Source organism: Pteronotus mesoamericanus, unplaced genomic scaffold (assembly GCF_021234165.1).
Source record: "Pteronotus mesoamericanus isolate MK-2021 breed Mesoamerican mustached bat unplaced genomic scaffold, CSHL_Meso_final scaffold_651, whole genome shotgun sequence".
Taxonomy (NCBI): Eukaryota; Metazoa; Chordata; class Mammalia; order Chiroptera; family Mormoopidae; genus Pteronotus; species Pteronotus mesoamericanus.
This window is the reverse complement of record NW_026555325.1, coordinates 21,844,165-21,862,768: the sequence shown is the minus strand read 5'-3', so window position 1 is coordinate 21,862,768 and position 18,604 is coordinate 21,844,165. Positions and strand designations below refer to the sequence as shown.

General features: G+C 35.2%; 1 protein-coding gene across 1 annotated transcript in view; it reads left to right on the top strand.

The window, feature by feature from the left end:
* Positions 1-16,121, top strand: part of BAZ2B (bromodomain adjacent to zinc finger domain 2B) — a 359,528-nt gene extending 343,407 nt beyond the window's left edge. The window contains exons 36-41 of the mRNA XM_054562718.1: positions 939-1,249; positions 1,657-1,792; positions 5,194-5,340; positions 10,908-11,173; positions 11,416-11,559; positions 15,024-16,121. Coding sequence (XP_054418693.1) covers positions 939-1,249; positions 1,657-1,792; positions 5,194-5,340; positions 10,908-11,173; positions 11,416-11,559; positions 15,024-15,177 — 1,158 coding nt within the window. The 3' untranslated portion in view covers positions 15,178-16,121. The remainder of the gene's footprint in view (positions 1-938; positions 1,250-1,656; positions 1,793-5,193; positions 5,341-10,907; positions 11,174-11,415; positions 11,560-15,023) is intronic.
* Positions 16,122-18,604: the final 2,483 nt, after the last annotated feature.

Here is an 18,604-nt window from a genome sequence, read left to right as displayed (position 1 = left end):
AACACTCAGCGTGGTGTGGGCAGGTGTGCTCATAAATCACCCATCGTGAAAGACAAATGTGTTGAGTCTTCAAAGAAAATTCACTGAAGCCAAATGCAGCCTCTCACTCAATGCCAGTTGGTGCACTGATACAGATGGGTTCCTAGAACACTCACATAGTAGGGGAAACCTATACTGCAAGGGGCCTGCCCTCTAGAAGAGAATTGCGATTTTTGGGGGTCCCACTCCTTGTGCACAGGTGTGTGTGTATACTGTTTGCCTTCACTGAGTTGCAAATAAAATGAGTAAAAGCAGACATGATCCCTACGCTCATGGAGTTTAGAGGTAGAAAGATGTTAAATAATCATAGTAGTGTAAAACTGTGACTGTTGCAAGACCAGTGAGTATTATATGGTCCTATCAGAAGTGTGTATTAGGAGATTTACCCCTAATGGGGGTCAGGAAAGGATTCCCTACGGATGTAAATATTACCTTGAGAGCTGCAGGATGAGTGAAGTTAACTAGGTGAAGAGGAACAGGAAAAAGCTGTACAGACAAATGTAACAGCTCATGCAAAGCTCCTCCTGGAGCCAAAGGAAAAATGGTGAGTACAAGGTCCTGTGCAAAAGAGTGGTGGAAGGAATGAAAGTGGAAAGGAAGAGCGAAGTTCAGAGATTATCCAGAGGTTTCCATTTATGTGGTCCCGTGAAATTAACAAGCATTGGCTGATTTTCATTATACCTTTTATATATCTAAAGTTTTTTTTATTTTTCTCACAACTGCTTATTTTAATTTTCTGTTCTTGTTCCTACTTACCACCATTAGGAAACACAAGGTAAAATCTTTAGTAAAGATCCTTGAGATCTGCTGCTGTCTGCTGGTGTACCTTTAGTAAAGGTAACTCACCCACCAGGCACTTTAAGAGAAAACCATAATAACATTATTCTCTTGATATGTAGGGTTGGATGTGCCCAGAGCCTGCATCAGAAAGGGAGGACTTGGTATATTTTGAACATAAGTCATTCTCTAAGTTGTGCAAGGAGCATGATGGAGAATTTACTGGCGAAGAAGAAAGCAGTGCGCATGCACTGGAACGGAAGAGTGACAACCCCCTAGATATAGCTGTAACCAGGCTGGCTGATTTGGAGCGGAACATTGAAAGAAGGTATCTGAAGAGCCCCTTAAGTACCACCATTCAGATCAAAGTGGATAATGTGGGCACAGTTACTGTCCCTGCTCCTGCACCATCCATTAGTGGTGATGGTGACGGGTAGGTTATTGAGATTAACTTGAAAAATTATTGTGCTTCTTTGCTAATTGGAGCCTATTTTCTATTGCCTGTTATCTATGTATCTTCTTGTATGTCTGTGATCCATATGGATCATGCTATTTGATCCATATGGATCATGCTATTTGCATGGTGCTTTGTAAAAACATTATTTTTGTTATGTGCGTTGATAATCCTGCAAAGTGATCTTACCTTTACCTGGTTGTGACTAAGCTTTGAGGCACGTAGCCACAGTCTGTGCACTACATCAAATTTAGTTGCTTAAACCTTATACTTATTGGCTGTTCCATGTTTTTGTCATTGCTTGGCTTTCAGTGTGATGATTGTTTCTCATTCAGTGACCATAAATGTGGACATGACCTACTTAATTTTTCTATATTTCAATGCAGAATGGAAGAGGATATTGCTCCAGGGCTCAGGGTATGGAGAAGGGCATTGTCAGAAGCTCGCAGTGCTGCACAGGTAGCTCTGTGCATTCAGCAGTTACAGAAATCAATAGCATGGGAAAAATCAATTATGAAAGTTGTAAGTGTTTTCATTTAAGAAATACTATAACTAATTTACTTTGTCCTGTTTTTTCCAACCTTCAGATCTTTCTTAATTATACATTAGATATTGTCAAAATAATGTATGCTGTACTTGAGAGTTTGCTTATTCTTATCCTGTATAGTTTGATACTTTCTTCCTTATTTTGAGCTTGCAGAAGGAACCTACCAAATGTGTTATCTATTATTATGTTTAAATGTTGATTCTCCCTCCTTTGAATATTGTTTATAACTCTGGCTAAAGTTGTCTTCTACATTCTGTCAACATAACAGTTGTTAATCTAAAATATTTGAGGGCTCTTTCACTCTTGTAAACATTGCAGTTGGTAACACTACCTGCTACATATATTTACTGCATTCCTAATATGTCTTTATAGTTCTATCAGTTTTGAGTTTTTTAATCATAAGAAATGCTTAGATAAGTAAATACAAAATAGGCAGAGAGCTCTTCCAAATACACTGATATAATGTATTTGGCCCCTGACGTAGATGACATGAAGAGTAGATCTTTATTCTTTTCTCCAACTAAAACTGTTTTTTCACGGTATTTGTTCAAGCCTAATTAGTTATTATCATATCGCAGCTTCTACTTTGTACCAAGCACCAAATGCTGTGTGTTCAAAATAAAAGCTGTATTTCATGTATTTTCCAGGGAGATATCTATTTTAAATCATGTACATGTCCCTCTTGCCTCTTATATATCATTTATAGAAATACCAATTTTATATAGACTTTTACTAATTACTTTAACATTTGCTTTTGAGTCCAAATATTTGAGTTCATGAATGACTAAGGATTTACTTAAAATAATCATTCCACAAAGAAAAGAAATAAATGATCCTTAAGTAATTTAGCATTGTTTTTAAGTTTTTACTTTTATGCTTTGACTTCTCAAGGCTTTATTCATTCTATACAAATAAATTTGGTTTCTTCTGTGGTTCCCACTTCTTCCTAAAATGTCTATGGAATAATGAATCTGCAGTTTTTACAATATCCTCAAATTTAGGTTTTTCCCAACCCGGATTATAATTTACCTTAAATTTTTCTTCTAAAAATTAGTATTAAAACGAGTTTTCAAGTTGCCCACTCAAATGTATTTGGTGAAATCTAGGCTATAATGAATTAAAACAATTGAAATCCTACATGAAAATGAAATTCATAGTTATTTTTCTAACCTACTCCAAACAGTCATCGTGATGTGGTTAGTTTTGTTATAACCTATACACAGGAACCCAAAACTTGTACTAAAATCTGCCTTTATATTAGTGTACTTACTGTCTGCTATCTAAAGGTTTACTTCAGTTTTTGCACATTCATAAACCTTTGCCATGTTATTAACATACATTTAGCATTATTTAACCCCATCTCTAATCTTCATTTCTTTTTTTAATGCTTAAAAATACATGATTTGCTATGAAACTACCTTAAAATGAAGGCAGAGTCTCATATTCAAAGATTAATGAGCACTTTGTAACCTTTAATTGGAAATGTAACAGTACCAGTAATAATCTTCATAATAAGTTATAACAAAATGTTAAAATGCTCAATATCTTTAGAATACCTTCTTTGTCAGAGACAAAGCTTACCAGGACAGAAGAGACTGTTACAATTTGTCTCCAGATATGCTTTATATTATTGTTAATGTTACTCTAATTATTGTTACTCTAATGTAACAATAGGTAACATCTACTATATTTTCCTCTAGGAGGAAAGGAGTTAAAAGAAAATATTAATACAATTGTTGTAATGTATTGAACCATTACTGTGATTTTTCGAGTGTTAAGAACTCAATATCTTTTGCCCTTTCTTAGTAAGTGTCAGAAAAAAATTATTTTAAATCATAAATGGGAGATCTAAGATAGACTTTATAGTATTTTAGTTATCATAGAAAATAGTGAGGATTTACTTAATGTTCATTAATCTGATTTTTAAATTTTATTCTTATAGGGATTTAAATATAACCTTCCAAATGTTACTTCTCAGTGAATATTTTTACAGTAAAAGTTCTAAAAAAGTAACTTAAATTTGCAAAGATAACACCCTCTTTAGGTGTTTAACGATGTAGTATTAGATAAGGTCATAAAATTATATTCTGCTGCTGTTGCTCTTAGTACACATACCAACTTTAGTATTATACTTGATCTTAGCCAAAAGGCTCAGAAGTGACCCAATAAATATATGGTGACCCAGAAGTCACCATATATTTATTACATATATTTGATAGAAATTTGTTATTATTGAATAGTGCATGGCTGCCGTCTTGATAAGATTCTTAAGCTACCATTGATATATATGTATAGAGAGAGTTATATTGTATGACGATTTTAGTCTTTCCCAAATTGATTAATTATATTAAAAATAAAAACTGAAGTTAGGACAGTTAAGCTACTTTGTTTTTAAGAGTACATAAATACATAACTATAAATTAGTATAAATGATTTACACTTTAAATATTTTCATTTTGAATATGTTGATTGCAGGATATTTTCCACTATGACTGGGAATATAAACTAAATGTCAAAATATAATGTTAGTACATACCATTTTTTAATGCCATTTGAAAGTTTTTACTTGCCTAACTTTACTTCTTTTCCTTTGTGAAACTTGTTATTCAGAATGTGTACACATAGGAAAAAATCTTTTTATAGATTTCGAAGTTCTTAATGGTATTAGAAACTTGTTAGCAGAGAAGAAATAATTTTATTTTTAGCACTAGAAAATAAATTGTGACTCCTTAAATTCTTTAATTTAATTTATTTTATCATTTTTTTACCTTAGAAAACATTTTGTAGGATTCATTTTCAACGCTTATGACATATGTTTGATCCTAGTTTGAACACAATTTTTTAATCAACTTCAAAAAGCAAATGGATAATGTAGTCAAAATATGGGGGCATATTTTTGTTACTATCTGTAATTCTGATACTAATGCTAATCCTACTTTTGATCATAAAAATTAACTCTTACTCATTTCTTTCTCAGGATGTCATGAGGATGCTAAGATAAGCAAAAGATGAAATATTAAAAAATGAAAACACCATGTATTAAAGCTACTCATTGCTTTATGTGCTCTAATGTCATGTTAATTACTTCATATGTTAATGTGTACATGCTTCTGAAGTGTGTGCAGGCACTCGACCTCTAGCTTTGTTCTTTGCAGTGTACCCGAAATGTGCATTTACCCCAATTGAACTGCTCACCCCGTCATGTGGTCCATATCTGTGTAACGAGAGATACATAGATGTGTATGGCTACTGTATATTTGTTAGTAAGCGGAATGTTCGTTACTAATATAAACTAGGAATTATGGTTTGTTTAATATCCCGATAAATATTTTTCATAGCAGAATATTAACTTTAAGTGATTTTTCATGTATTATAGTACTGCCAGATCTGTCGAAAGGGAGATAATGAAGAACTGCTCCTCCTTTGTGACGGCTGTGACAAAGGCTGTCATACCTACTGCCATAGACCCAAGATTACAACTATACCAGATGGGGACTGGTTTTGTCCAGCTTGCATTGCTAAGGTAAGACTGATCTAAAGCTCACCTTTTTAAATTGAGGTAACATTGGTTACTAGCATTATATAAGTTTCAGGTATATAATTCCATCTCTATATGCACTGTAGCATGGTCACCACCAAAAGTCCTGCTTCCTCCTGTCACCATATATTAGACTCCTTGGACCCATTTCTCCCTCCCCCCATTCCCCTTTCCCTCTGGTAATCACCAGTATGTTGTAGGTATCTAGGAGTTTGTTTATGTTAATTACAGATGTTTTACGAGAATATTTTAAGATATAATTCATATACCATAAAATTCACATTTCTAAAATGTGCAGTTCAGTGTATCATTTTAACTATATTCACAAAGTTGTATGACCATCACCTCTGTTTAATTCCAGAACATTTTAATGACCTCACAAAAGCACCCTTGAACCCATTAGCAATCACTTCCTATTCCTCTTCTCCTATCAGATTTTGGCTACCACTTATCTACTTTCTGACTTTATGGATTTGCCTGTTCTGGTCATTACATTATAAATTGAATCATATAATGTGTGCTTTTTTTGTCTGCCCATATTTGTGTCTTTCAGTTAGCACAAAGTTCACCCATGTTCTACTATGTATCAGTGTTTCCTTTTTATAAATAGTCAAATGATATTCCATTGTATGGATATACAACATTTTGTTCATCTATTCATCAGTTGATAGACATTTGGGTTTTTCCATAGTTTGGCTGATATTAATAATAGTCTTATGAACATTCTTACACAAGTTTATATATGAATATATGTTTTAACTTCTTTCGGGTATGTACTTAGGAGTAGAATTGCTAGGTCATATACGTTTTAAGTCACTCTCCAGTCTTTGAATTCTCATACCAATTGACTAAATAGAAGCAATATGACAAAAAAGGAAAAGGTGGATTTTAGAGTTATAAAGAGTAACAAATATGAAAGGGTCAGCATGTATGGAGGGCCAGACTCTGCTAGGTGTTCCCTACCTCAGTCACTGTTTCTTGTTTAATCTCTTGACCAAATCATTACCAGGAATTACTTCCTTTTCATAAACTCGGTTTCAAACATCCATCTGTCCGCTGCCATCTTTCCTATCTACTCTCTCTTAACACTCCAACAATTCTTTGATTTCACCAGGACCTTCAAGTCATTTATCTTAAGACCTTTTCACTGTCCCTTTCCCACTTCATGTCCTCGGTTTCCTCCTGACCTAGCTTATAACGTGTCAGTATCCCATTGTCATAACCGTTACATCCATCCGTGGCTCCTGTGCCTTTCACCCTCTCACTTAGTAAAAGCAGCATTCTGGCCACTCCAACACTCGGACTTCGCCAGCACCCATACCTTTAAATCTGAATATGGCTGGGAACAAAAAAACTAGCCCTTTAAATTGAAGGCATGAAGAGGGCCTTTAATGGTGCATGACGATTTACTACCAGTTCTTTCTCCATTCTCATTCTCATATGATGACCTTACTCCAATTTCACTTGAAAATAGAAGCCATTAGAAGAAAATATCACAAGGATCCGCCACCACACCCACCATCCTTCCTGTACCTGGGCTTACACACTCTACCTTCTCTGATGTTGCCATGAGCTGCCAGTGCCCCTAAATAAGCCAGTTCCCCAGTGTGTGCCTCAGATCCCATCCCCTCTCACTTCCTCAGGAGTATGGCTCCAGCAGTTCTCTCTTCTCCTGCATCAGTTTCTCTTTCTGCTCTGGGTTCTTGTCATCTGCTTACTAGCATGCTATTACTTCTCCTACCTTAAGAAAACTAAAAAAAAACCTTTTTTCTGGCCTCACCTTTTCCTTGCTCCACTTCCTCCATTTCTCTCCTTCCCTTTACAGTAAAAGTCCTAGAAAGTTTGCTGTCCTGGTTCTCTTCAATTTCTCTCCTTCAGTTCAATCTTGAACCCCAGTCAGATTTTCGCTACCACAGCTTCTCCAGAATTGTTGTTACTATGGGCACAAATAACATCCCCATTACTCAGTCCAGTGATCAGCGCTTAGGCCTCATCAAACCTCTCAGTTACAGTTGATAGAGGGGAGCACTCCTGCCTTCTTGAAACCTGGTTTCACTTGGCTTCTGGGAGACCACACTCACCAGGTTTTCTTCTTGACTTTGCTCCTTTTCAGTCTGTTTTGCTGATTTTCTCACCTCCCTAATCTATCAGCATTAGAGTGCTTTCTTAGCTTCAGGGTTATTATCTGTAAAATGGGACAGCATCTCCTTTACGGAAATTTGTGAGGATCAAATATGGTCATGTGTGTGAAATGGTTAAAACTCTGTGACATATTTATACAGACTATATTTTATAAAATAGCAGAAGTTCCCACAGGGCATCATTTTCACTAATAATGGCTTTTTTATTTCTCACTTCTTGATCATTTTGTTATATATAGATAAATGTATATGTAGATAACTATAAGATAATTGCCTTCACTGGTTGTACATAAACTGTCTTTTAGTTTCATACTATGAAGTTATAGACAGTTTCGCTAATACATTATGAATTATTAACAAGTCAGCATATTAATTGTTGGAGTTATCTGATAGGCATGTTAAGTGTTGGAGATATCTGATAGGCTGTAGGAGATTTTGTTTTTAATAAAGTTGCTTAAATTAGAATTTTAGCTACCTATCATTGAAGCAGTAGATTAGGAGACATCGGTTCTCTGATCTCATCCAAGCCTTTCTGTGTAAATGCAGCTTCCTAAGCCGCAGCTTTTTTTGTTTTTTAAATGTAATGAATTAGATGTTATGTTTTTTACAGCAACATAACAATATCGTAGATGTTTGATTTTGATATAAGGATTTTAAAAAATCAAGGTTTTAAAATCTTTCCAGTAATTATTGTTATTTACAAATATTTATACTATACTCTCAAGTGGCTATTTCTGTGTACATCACTGTGGTTATTTTTACTCTGTGTATTTGTGTGCATGCCAACATATATATGGACACTTTATCGTGGAACCACATAATCAAATAGATGTGCATGTACATATACATATTTATATACACTCATAGACACACACATACAGGTTTCAAACTGCCTTGCCTCCTAAAGCCAAGCAAATAACACAAAAGAGTTGGAACTGTGGCAGCCGGGAAAGTCATGCCCCCATTTAAATGGCAGTCATCACTCAACGCCAGCCAGTTGTCATAGAGACAGGTGGGCCAGTGTTCTGGGACCTACCAGTACTTCAGGGTTAGGGATTTTTACTCACTTCCTCTCAATGTTAAATGTTGGAAACAAATTCAGAATTTCTACAAGCATTATATGAGCCAAGCAACAAGCACACGGGCTGTGGGCTATTTATATAAGCCTGTGAGCCACCAATTCACAACTTCTGATATATAAATATAGAAACATAATAGAAATGTGCTTTTGTATGTGTAATTCGATAGGTTCTGCTTAAAGCATACGAAGTTCCTTTTTGGATTTGGGCTGTTAACAAGGTAGAGAGAAAAGGTGGCAAGGGGCAGCTCTGTCCAAGATCAAAGTAATCAGGTAGCAGAGTAATACTATCAGAACTTACTTTTGAAAGTATATGTACATGCATGGTCTTTTGAGGTAAGGTGATAAATGTCATTTATTTAAAAAAATACACAGAGACTTCTTTGTCTTTTTAAAACATCAAAAAAGTGTTTTGGTTTTGTAGTTTAAATTTCATGTTTTCTTACTGTATTAATTTGTTAGAATAATGACCCCAAGTAATACTTTAGTTCAGATAGGAACTAGAAGTGTTGGCCCATAATTCACAAAATTTTGTTTTTTTTTTAATTAACACAATTTTTATTCTCTAACTTAATCTTCATTAAATGTACTTTTCTCATATTAAGCATTCTTTTTTATACTTTCAGAGTGCTAAAAGCCCAGTGTTATACAAAAGCTCAAAATAATAAAATTTTAGTGCATAAAAATTAATAATTTGGAAAGGAGAAATATTTTAATTATTTCAGTTAGTGGCAAAGGGTAATGATTCTTTGATATAGTATGGGGAAGGTGTTAGATTTATGGTTTGCTTTATTATTTTAGTCAATTAAAATATTTCAACTATACTTTTAGCCTGGCAATAGAGAATCACATGTTTTATAATTTTATTTTTTATTTATTTGCATTCAGCACTATTTTGTATTAGTTTCAGGTGTATAGCACATTGGTAAGACAACCACATACTTTACAAAGTATTCCCTAGAACCAAATATTTTTAATTGCTTGATGAAGAGCAGTTTTAAAAAATGTATACTAGAAGAGATCATGAGATCCTCAAAGGAATTGATATGAAATATACCAAAGAAATGATTCCAGCCAAATTTATTTGAAGAATACAGCCAACTTTAAATTATGGCTAAATTAAATATTGACTCTGTAGTCTAAGATTTCTTAACAGTTTGGATAACAGAGGAAATAATTTTTAAAAAGAGGGTTAGCACTATTCTGGAAAATCAAAACAAAGACCATATATTAGCAGTGACTTTGCACATCACTCTTCTATAATCTATTATATTTATTATAATATTCAACTCAAAATTCAGTCTTATTTCCCTACTTCTAAATTGGGAGAGGGGAGGTTCATTATATACCAATTATGGTTACACTGCATAAGGCCACATTGAGATGTTTTTTCATTTAAATTGAGAACTTGAATGACCTTACCAATTGTGTTGCTTATTTTATAGATGCAAAAAATAAGGCCTCATACATATTTTTGTACAAAGTTCCATAGCTAATTACTGACAGTATATATAGCTGGACTTTATATGCTTTGTTTCCATATATATATAATCTTTTACACTATTTCTTTATTGTTTTCCTCAAAACAGACATTTTTTCGTTCTGTTTTTTTCTTTCTCAGCCTTCACCACTTTTTTTTTCATACCTAGGAACCACAAGTTTGTGGAATTCTCTTCTTATATCAATTTTTTTTTCTTTTCCTATCCAGAAAAGAAAATCAATTTCTTATAGATTTGATCTTACAAGGGACTTTTTCTCTATGTGATGCTTCATGAGCTATTTTTTATATTTTGGCCTAGCTTTTTAATTACCTCTTCAACTTTCTTGTTAAAACTTATTTATCTTTTTAAATTAATTTATTTATTTTTCCAGATACATTTGTCTCTGCCTTCCCCCCACCACTTTCCCCTGCCTCCTCCCCTCACTCCCTCCCTCCCTCAATCCTTCCCCACTTTGGTTTTGTCCAGGAGTCTTTGCTACACATTCCTTGACTTGCCCTTTCTCTTCCTTTTCCCCTGCCTACCCCTCCCTCCTTCCCTTTTGTTCTTAATTATATTGTTCTCTGAAAGATAGTCCTTCTATATATTTAATCTCATTCGGTTAGTGACGTAAAAGAATACTGCTGATAAGCTCTATAGTAAAGATGGATTGCCACGAAATTAGCATCTTCAAGTTTTAAGATTTCTTAAGATAAATTTTACATGGTTTATTAGGTTTTAGCCTTATATTATGAAAGAACAAATTCATAGATCTCTTTTGAAAAATAATTAAATTACTAACTTCCAACATCTTTTGTTGTACTTCATTTACTTTTTTTTTTTTTTAAATTAAAGGCAAGTGGTCAAACTCTAAAATTCAAAAAACTTCATGTCAAAGGAAAAAAACCTAATGATTCAAAGAAAGGAAAGAAAGTAACTTTAACAGGGGATACTGAAGATGAAGACTCTGCATCCACCAGTAGTTCACTAAAAAGAGGAAGCAAAGACCTGAAAAAAAGAAAAATGGAGGAAAACACTTCCATTAACTTGTCAAAACAAGAGAGTTTTGCTTCTGTTAAGAAACCTAAAAGAGATGACTCCAAGGACTTAGCTCTTTGCAGGTATATTTCAATTTTTATGTACTATATATTCATGATATCTCATTTGTTTAGAAACCTTCTACCATATAAAGGTGACTTTCTGAAAATTTATAATCGTGGAAAATGTAAAGTTTGTGGTATCATAAAATGTATTCTTTTAAATAATTTACATTGTCTTTCTTAAAAGATTATGAAAACTAAATTTTTAATAAAATAAGTAATTCTAAAGCATAGATATTGATTTCAAACATTGTTTTCTTTAGTATGATCCTTACTGAAATGGAAACTCATGAGGATGCATGGCCTTTTCTACTTCCTGTAAACTTGAAACTTGTTCCTGGTTATAAGAAAGTTATTAAGAAGCCTATGGATTTTTCTACAGTTAGAGAGAAATTAAGTAGTGGACAGTAAGTAAATCATTTTATTTCAGTACTTTGCCTGATATGTGCTAGATAATTTTCTACTGAGCCAAAAATACATTAATTTACACCCAAGACAGAAACCCTGAGTTTGGAGAGGGAGTGTGTGTCTGTGTGCGTGCGTGTGTGTGTGTGTGTCTGTGTGCGTGTGTTAGGGTGGTGGTATGGCATGGATGACAACTCAATCAAAATTATTTAAGCAAATCAAAAGGAGTGTCGTAAAGCTACTTTTGACATTGGAAGGGCACCAAACTAAGCCTGGGAGGTAAAGAAAAGTATCGAGGAAGCCTCCCAAAGTAAGGAGGTAGCTTGTAAGCTGGAGCTTGTACTATACGTCAGTGGAGTATTGACTTCATCTCATGTGGATTTATTAAGAATTGATTCTGTAATATTTTCAGATTACTTCAGTGCAGAGATAGAAGATCATTGTGAATTTTAAATATTAAAAGCTTTATAATGCCCCGGTGGGTAGCTCAGTTCGTTGGAGCATCATCCTAATGTGCCAAGGTTGCAGGTTCAATATCCAGTCAAGGCACATACAAGAATTAACCAACGAATGCATAAATAAGTGCATTTCTTTCTCTCTCTCTCTCCAATAAGTAAAAAATTTTAAAACTTTATTATTACTTATTGGAGAATACTAAAAACATATGTGTTAAGTGTGGAAGAAAACTATTATTTGCTACTTTCTACCATATTTCTCTTTGTGATCGGAAGAGTGACTTCCTGCCACAGTTCATGATCTTTGTTAGACCATATCAGACTCCTGCCAGGGAGTAGCAACTATTAATGGGATTTAATTGGTTCTCAGCACTGCCCATCTTGGAGCCACAAAAATGAGGCTATTCACTCATCAGAACAAGCCCCCACAAAGGCGTCCCACATGTGAATGGCCCGTGGCTGTGGAGCTGTATTTTCTTTTCCATCCTCCTTTGTTCCCTTTATTCCTACATCCCGGTTTGGCTTCAAGTAGCTCATGCTACAAGCAAAGTCACAGAAAATATGGAGAAAAAAGGAACTTTACATGAAAGAATAACTATAAAATATAGTTTAATTTCATTATCACTATTCTTACTATTCTCATTCTATACAGTATGTTATTTAGTTCTTCCTGGGCATTCTTTTGGTGAAAATCGCCGTGCTCCATAATTTACACTCACGTTAGAAGAGTTGAGTAGAACTTAACTCATACTGATCAGTGTCCCTCTCGTAGCCAATGATTTACTAGATTGACCAAATAACTGATTTATTTCTTTAAAAGCTGAAATGTCAGTCTTTCAAAGGATTTTTTTTTATTTTTAAAAAAATTATAGAAAGGACCTGCCCAAACTCAGAAAACATTCATAATCATTAAGACTATTGGTTCTAATGCGAACTAAACAGGAAAAGCTGTTGTCTAGATGTGGACTAGTTCTTCTGCTTTTCCTGTCTGTCCACATGATCAGTCAGATGTTGAGAGGGGTAGCACAATGGACTTTATCATCAGCACTGCCAGGACAAGGCTTCTCAGGGAGACTCGACCATGTTTAAGTTAACTCATGGCTTTAACATCCACGATTCTCCAATTCCGGGAGAGGATGAACCTCAGCGTCCAAATCCCCAAAACAAAAAGGCTTAGCCATAAAGGCAAACTTACCAAAAGAGCTACGTAATTGAAGTTCACTTTTGAGGACGAATCCTGGTGAGTGGGAGAGGTCTCATGGCGGCAGGCAGAGAGAGAAACAGCGCCTTACAGCCCTGCCGGTGAGGCAGCTGTGTGGGAGGCCGCAGCCAGTGCCCTCAGTCTCCTCGAAGTGGCATTGTTCATTAAACCCAAACTAATGTGTTGGAACCAAAATCCACAAACAGCATTTCAAAATTTTAAATTAGAAATTGATAGAACCGAGGGTTCATGGGAGTGCCTCCTTTAATGAATCATTCTGGGTTTCATCAGCTACCCATCCTTCTGTAAAAGAAGGGCCCAGAGTGGGTATTGCCCTTATTTCACCTAGAATCTCATCTAGAATTCTCTCTTGACTCTAGTCTCCCTTGTATTAATCATTAACCTTTTCTTATAGTAAGGAACAGTCTAAAGAGAGAAATATTTCTCAAAGTAATTTCATAATGATTTATAGAAATAATTTCCACATGTTATATGATTGCATTTATGTAAAATATCTGGAATAGGTGGGTGCCTGCCATGGGGTGGGAATAGGGAGGAACAGAGAGTAATTGCTTAATGGATGAAGGACTTCCTTTTGGGGTAATTACAATGTTTTGAAACTAGATAGAGGTGGCAATAGGACACTGTTGTGAAGGTACTAAATGCCACTGAACTGTCTAACTTAAAGTGGTTAATTTTATGTTATGTGAATTTCACCTTAATTTAAAAAGAGTCCCAGAAGAACAGTAATGGATAAAGTTCAATAAGGCCTGAATTAACTCTGTGAGCTCATTACAGATAAAAAGATTTTCTTTTTTGTATATATTAAGAAGGAGGGAGTGGAAACTGTACAAGCTATTTCATCAAAGAAATAATTCCACTTTGATCAGTTCTCAGAACCTTAGTGTGTGCTTCACAGATATTTCTAGCAGGAAAATTATTTTAGTATCCAGCTTACCATAAGTTAGAATTAATTTAAATTTGAATTTCCAAAAGCCCCCTTTTTAAAATGTATTGATTTAGCTTGAGTTGGCTTGAAACAAACCACTCCTTTCTTACCAATAAGTGTAGGCAGATTCAACTTTTGTGTTCTCTTCTTCATGTTCTTACAAAGAAAGGAGAAGTGGGTTATCCCACTAAAAAAGCACTGAAGCCACAATGCTTATTGTTGAAAGTCAGTTCCTCTTAATGTTATCTCAGGTAAAGGGGTAGTATATGCTTTTTGCTCATTTTGGATCATCATACTCAAAGCAAAAGGGTATAGTTGAAGAGAGAAGACAAGAAATGGGAACTGAGGAAGAATTTAACACAGAGCAGCATAACCTGGGATGTATGTAGAAGCCACAGGGCAAGTATAATGTCTGTAGTTCATAGGATGCATTTCTTTTATTTCTAGTGCAACTAAATAGTTTTGAATGTGGGCAGTAGCGGTACTACACGTGATACAGCTGGTCAGAGGAGTTAAGTTGATCAAGTGGGGTGAGCCCTATAACAAAGAATTGTGGAACAGGTCAAACAGGAAATTGGATGTGGGGAAAATGTTAGCTGTAATATGTCTTGATCTTCAGAGAATTCTGTTTTTCCATTTCATCTGTCCTTAATCCTATATGGTTCAGACCGCAATGGTGTATTTTAAATGTTACATGTATAAGAGGTGTAATGTTTTAAATCATTTTAAATGCAGTTATCCTAATCTTTTTCTTTTTCCTTTCAGTTTTACTTTTCATTTTACCTTTTACTACCTCTTCATCTGGTTACAAAACAAAGGCATCCTACAAAAGCAACCTCTAAACCATGTGTTTTCTTTCAGGTACCCGAACCCTGAATCCTTTGCTCTAGATGTCAGGCTTGTTTTTGACAACTGTGAAACATTTAATGAAGATGATTCTGATATAGGCAGAGCTGGCCACAGTATGAGGAAGTATTTTGAAAAAAAGTGGACAGATACTTTCAAAGTGAGCTGAAGTTATACTAATCTCTTTTTTTTTTCCTTTCAAACAAGGACAAATGAGACCAGCAATGTGAACTGTTTTTGCATAAATGTGCAAGGCACATACATAATGACTTTTTTTCCTTAAAATAAGTATCACAAAAAAAAAGTATCAGAAGAATGATACCATTTTTAAAGGCTTCACTCCTACAACAACCAAGGCCCTTGGTTATTGATTTTTGTGATTTATCAGCTAATTTAGGTAGAACAGGGAAGCACACCCAAAGAATTTTCAAAGGAAAGGGTGTTATAGTGCAATAGCAATTAAAATATATCAAATCGCACTGAATATTCAACACCAGAGCTCTAACGTGGGAAATGGTTCTCCTTTCCCTCTCAATAAATATCTATTTTTCATTTTTTTACTTTGTAGTTTATTTTTTAGTGAATGTATTTAATTTTATGAATTATTTATGATTAAACCACATCCAGAATCTTCGTTTTCTGTGAAAAGGAAGAACTAGAAAATTGCTTTAAACCTTGAAAATACAACAAGGAATGTTTTAAAATATAAAACAAAGCCAAGTTAAACTGTTTACACTAATGTGCTATAAAAGCACCAAAAATAAACTTTACTGTAGAGTTACAAGTACATTTATATATATATATATGTTGCTGCATCACTTGTGTAGTTAAATTGTATTTCAAGACAGTGAAGAAAAATTGACATGTATATACTGTTCATTATTGTTTATATTAAGTCTTGTTTTAAATATGTATTATGTGTATATATTGTTTGCAGACATTATTGTTTATGCCTTAGAAGGACTGTAGCATTTTATTTTAGTCTGAAGGTAATGATAGCTGTACAGCTTGTACAGTAATTATCCTCTACCAACACTGTGGCGTCTCCTTGATCTCGGTAGTGCCTGCCTTTGAAACAGGGTGTAGGGGATATTAGTTTTTCCATTTTTCTATTTTGTTATATAACTTTAAGCCACCAGGGCCTAAATTAAAATATAATCATTTGTATCCATGTGGAATAAAATTGTGACAATTTCCTACACACACAGTATTTTTTCATAGAAACATTTCCCTCCCATTTGCCTTGCCTCAGAAATAAATTTAAAAGACATTTGTAACCACTGTGTTTTATCTACTGTGTGTTGTGGTGGCCTGTTGGAGGCAAATAGATCAGAATTTTTTTGTACCTATGTAAGAGTACTTGAAGTTTTATTTAAAATAAAATGTTGTGCAAAAGGTAGCCTTCTTTTTTTTAGGAGTGTTATTTTTCACTACTATGTGTGGCACGGATACAATAAAAAACTTTTACAAACTAGTTTTAGTTTTTCTTAATAAACCTGAAAATATAGTCTTCCAAAAAAAGAAAAACCAGTTAATTTAAATTTGATTTTTACAGAATCATAAGGAAAGAGCAGCAGAGTGTGGTTCAAAGAATGAGCTAAGTGGAAGGTAGGGTGGTTTTAAGTCAAGTGATAGAACTTTCATGAGTCTCCGAACCTCTCTTGACCACATTTTATTGTTGGGTGTGTGGTTTTTCTTTTTATATTTTCAATATGAAAATATTAAAATACATCTTAAGGTGTTTTGATAGGAGAAATGTCTCCATTGGTAGACATGTAACACGGTGGTCAATAAGAAGTTTCAATCCTATGAATCAGTCTAATAAGCCATGAGACACACAGTGCAGCGCCCACGGCCTGGGACGGGCCGCCTCGCGGGGCTCTGAGGGCCCCTGGTGAACAGAGCCGGCGCGGGCGCTGCCTTCGTGGGGCTTAGCGCCTAGAGGAGATGGGGCCCTTAGATAATGAATGTTCTTAGAAAATGGCTTTTAATGGTGAAGGGAGAATAGAAAAGTCTTGAAGAAGGTATTCCTAACTTTAAAATGCTCCAAAGTCTCAGAGTATTTTCCAAAATCCCTAGACTGTTTGTGAAGACTTACATGAAAATCAGCTGTTACGATGTAAATATGGCAGTTTCTGTTAACCAGATATCGCAGTGATGCCTTAAGGGGCTGGTGCTTAATCACAAATACCATGTGGAGCAGGGAACAAGGTGGTGCTGTGAATAAAGTCTGTGGTTTTTGTGTTTATAGAACTACCCGTTGCTCCATGGGGCTTTAGGGGTGATACATGCTTATGTTAATTTATGTTAGACGGTATATAAGTGGCTTATTCAATGATAACATTTGGTGTCTGTGGGACTCATAACAAGAAATAAAATGCTTAAACACATGCAAAAGAACAATTTTTCAAGAGTGATAATTTTCTTTTAGAAGTAAGTTATCCCTGGGTAAAGCCACACTTGTATTGTGAGGACACTGTAGCAGCCCCAAGGGGCAGCCAATACCTCACACCCATTCACAAGCAAGGTGACTGTGGCATTGTAGAAGTGGATCCTTTGGCCCAGGTTAAACGTTGAGATGACTGGAACCCCACTATCTCGACTGCAACTTCACAAGAGACCCTAAGCCAAAACTACCCAGCTGAGCCACTCCTGAATTCCTGACCCACAGAAACTATGGGGTAATAAGCGTTTGTTACTGTTTTAAGCCACTCAGGTTTGAGTAGATGGTTGCATGGCAGCAGACAGCTAATAGCCCGTGGTGAGAGTTTCTCTAGGACCTGCACGGAAGGCGAGCTGCGCTCTCCAGGTGACCGCTTCACACTCCTCGCAGCCCATGTTCACTGTTTATTTGGATTATTTTTCACTAATAATTTATTATTACAGATTTTGAATTTGAATACCATATTTCACAAAATACCAAGCAGTTTCTCAAGTCATATTACCAGATTCAACTTTGATTTGCCTTTGTGTGATTTTTGTTTTATGTAGATATTGTATCTAACCCTATCTGCCTTCCAGTGACTGAGATTTGCAGAGAGGCTGAATCACCTGAAAGATGCCAGGTGAGCATAGAGCCAGCACACTGAGAAAGATGCACAGAGGAGTGTTTCCTCCAGGTGTTGGCGGGGGGCGGGGAACCAGCTCTTCACACACTGCAGTGGAGTCTCTGTGCCTGACAACTTCGGTGGGTTGCACCTGCTGGACCACACACCAACAGAACATTTTGCCCCTCAGCCTCTCTTGTTCTGTTTCATGATACCTATTTTTTTGTTCCTGAGAAATTGAAATAGCTCAGATTTCTTGATTATCACATTTTCTAGGTCTACCTATTTAAAGTTTTAGCTAGTCATCTGATTGTAATTCTAGATATCTTAAAAGTTCATCGTGTAATATCATCTTAATAATAAAGGGCCTAACTAACAGGTCCCAGGTAAATTCAATACGTGAAAAAGAGTGGGTCATTTAATACAAAGGGGAATTTCTTTGTAACTCTCTAGATCACTTAAATCTGGTCTTTAACTTTGACCTCAGCCCCTTTCAAGAGGGTCTCTAACTTTGATCTCATTTCCTTTCAAAGGGAACAACATCTACCA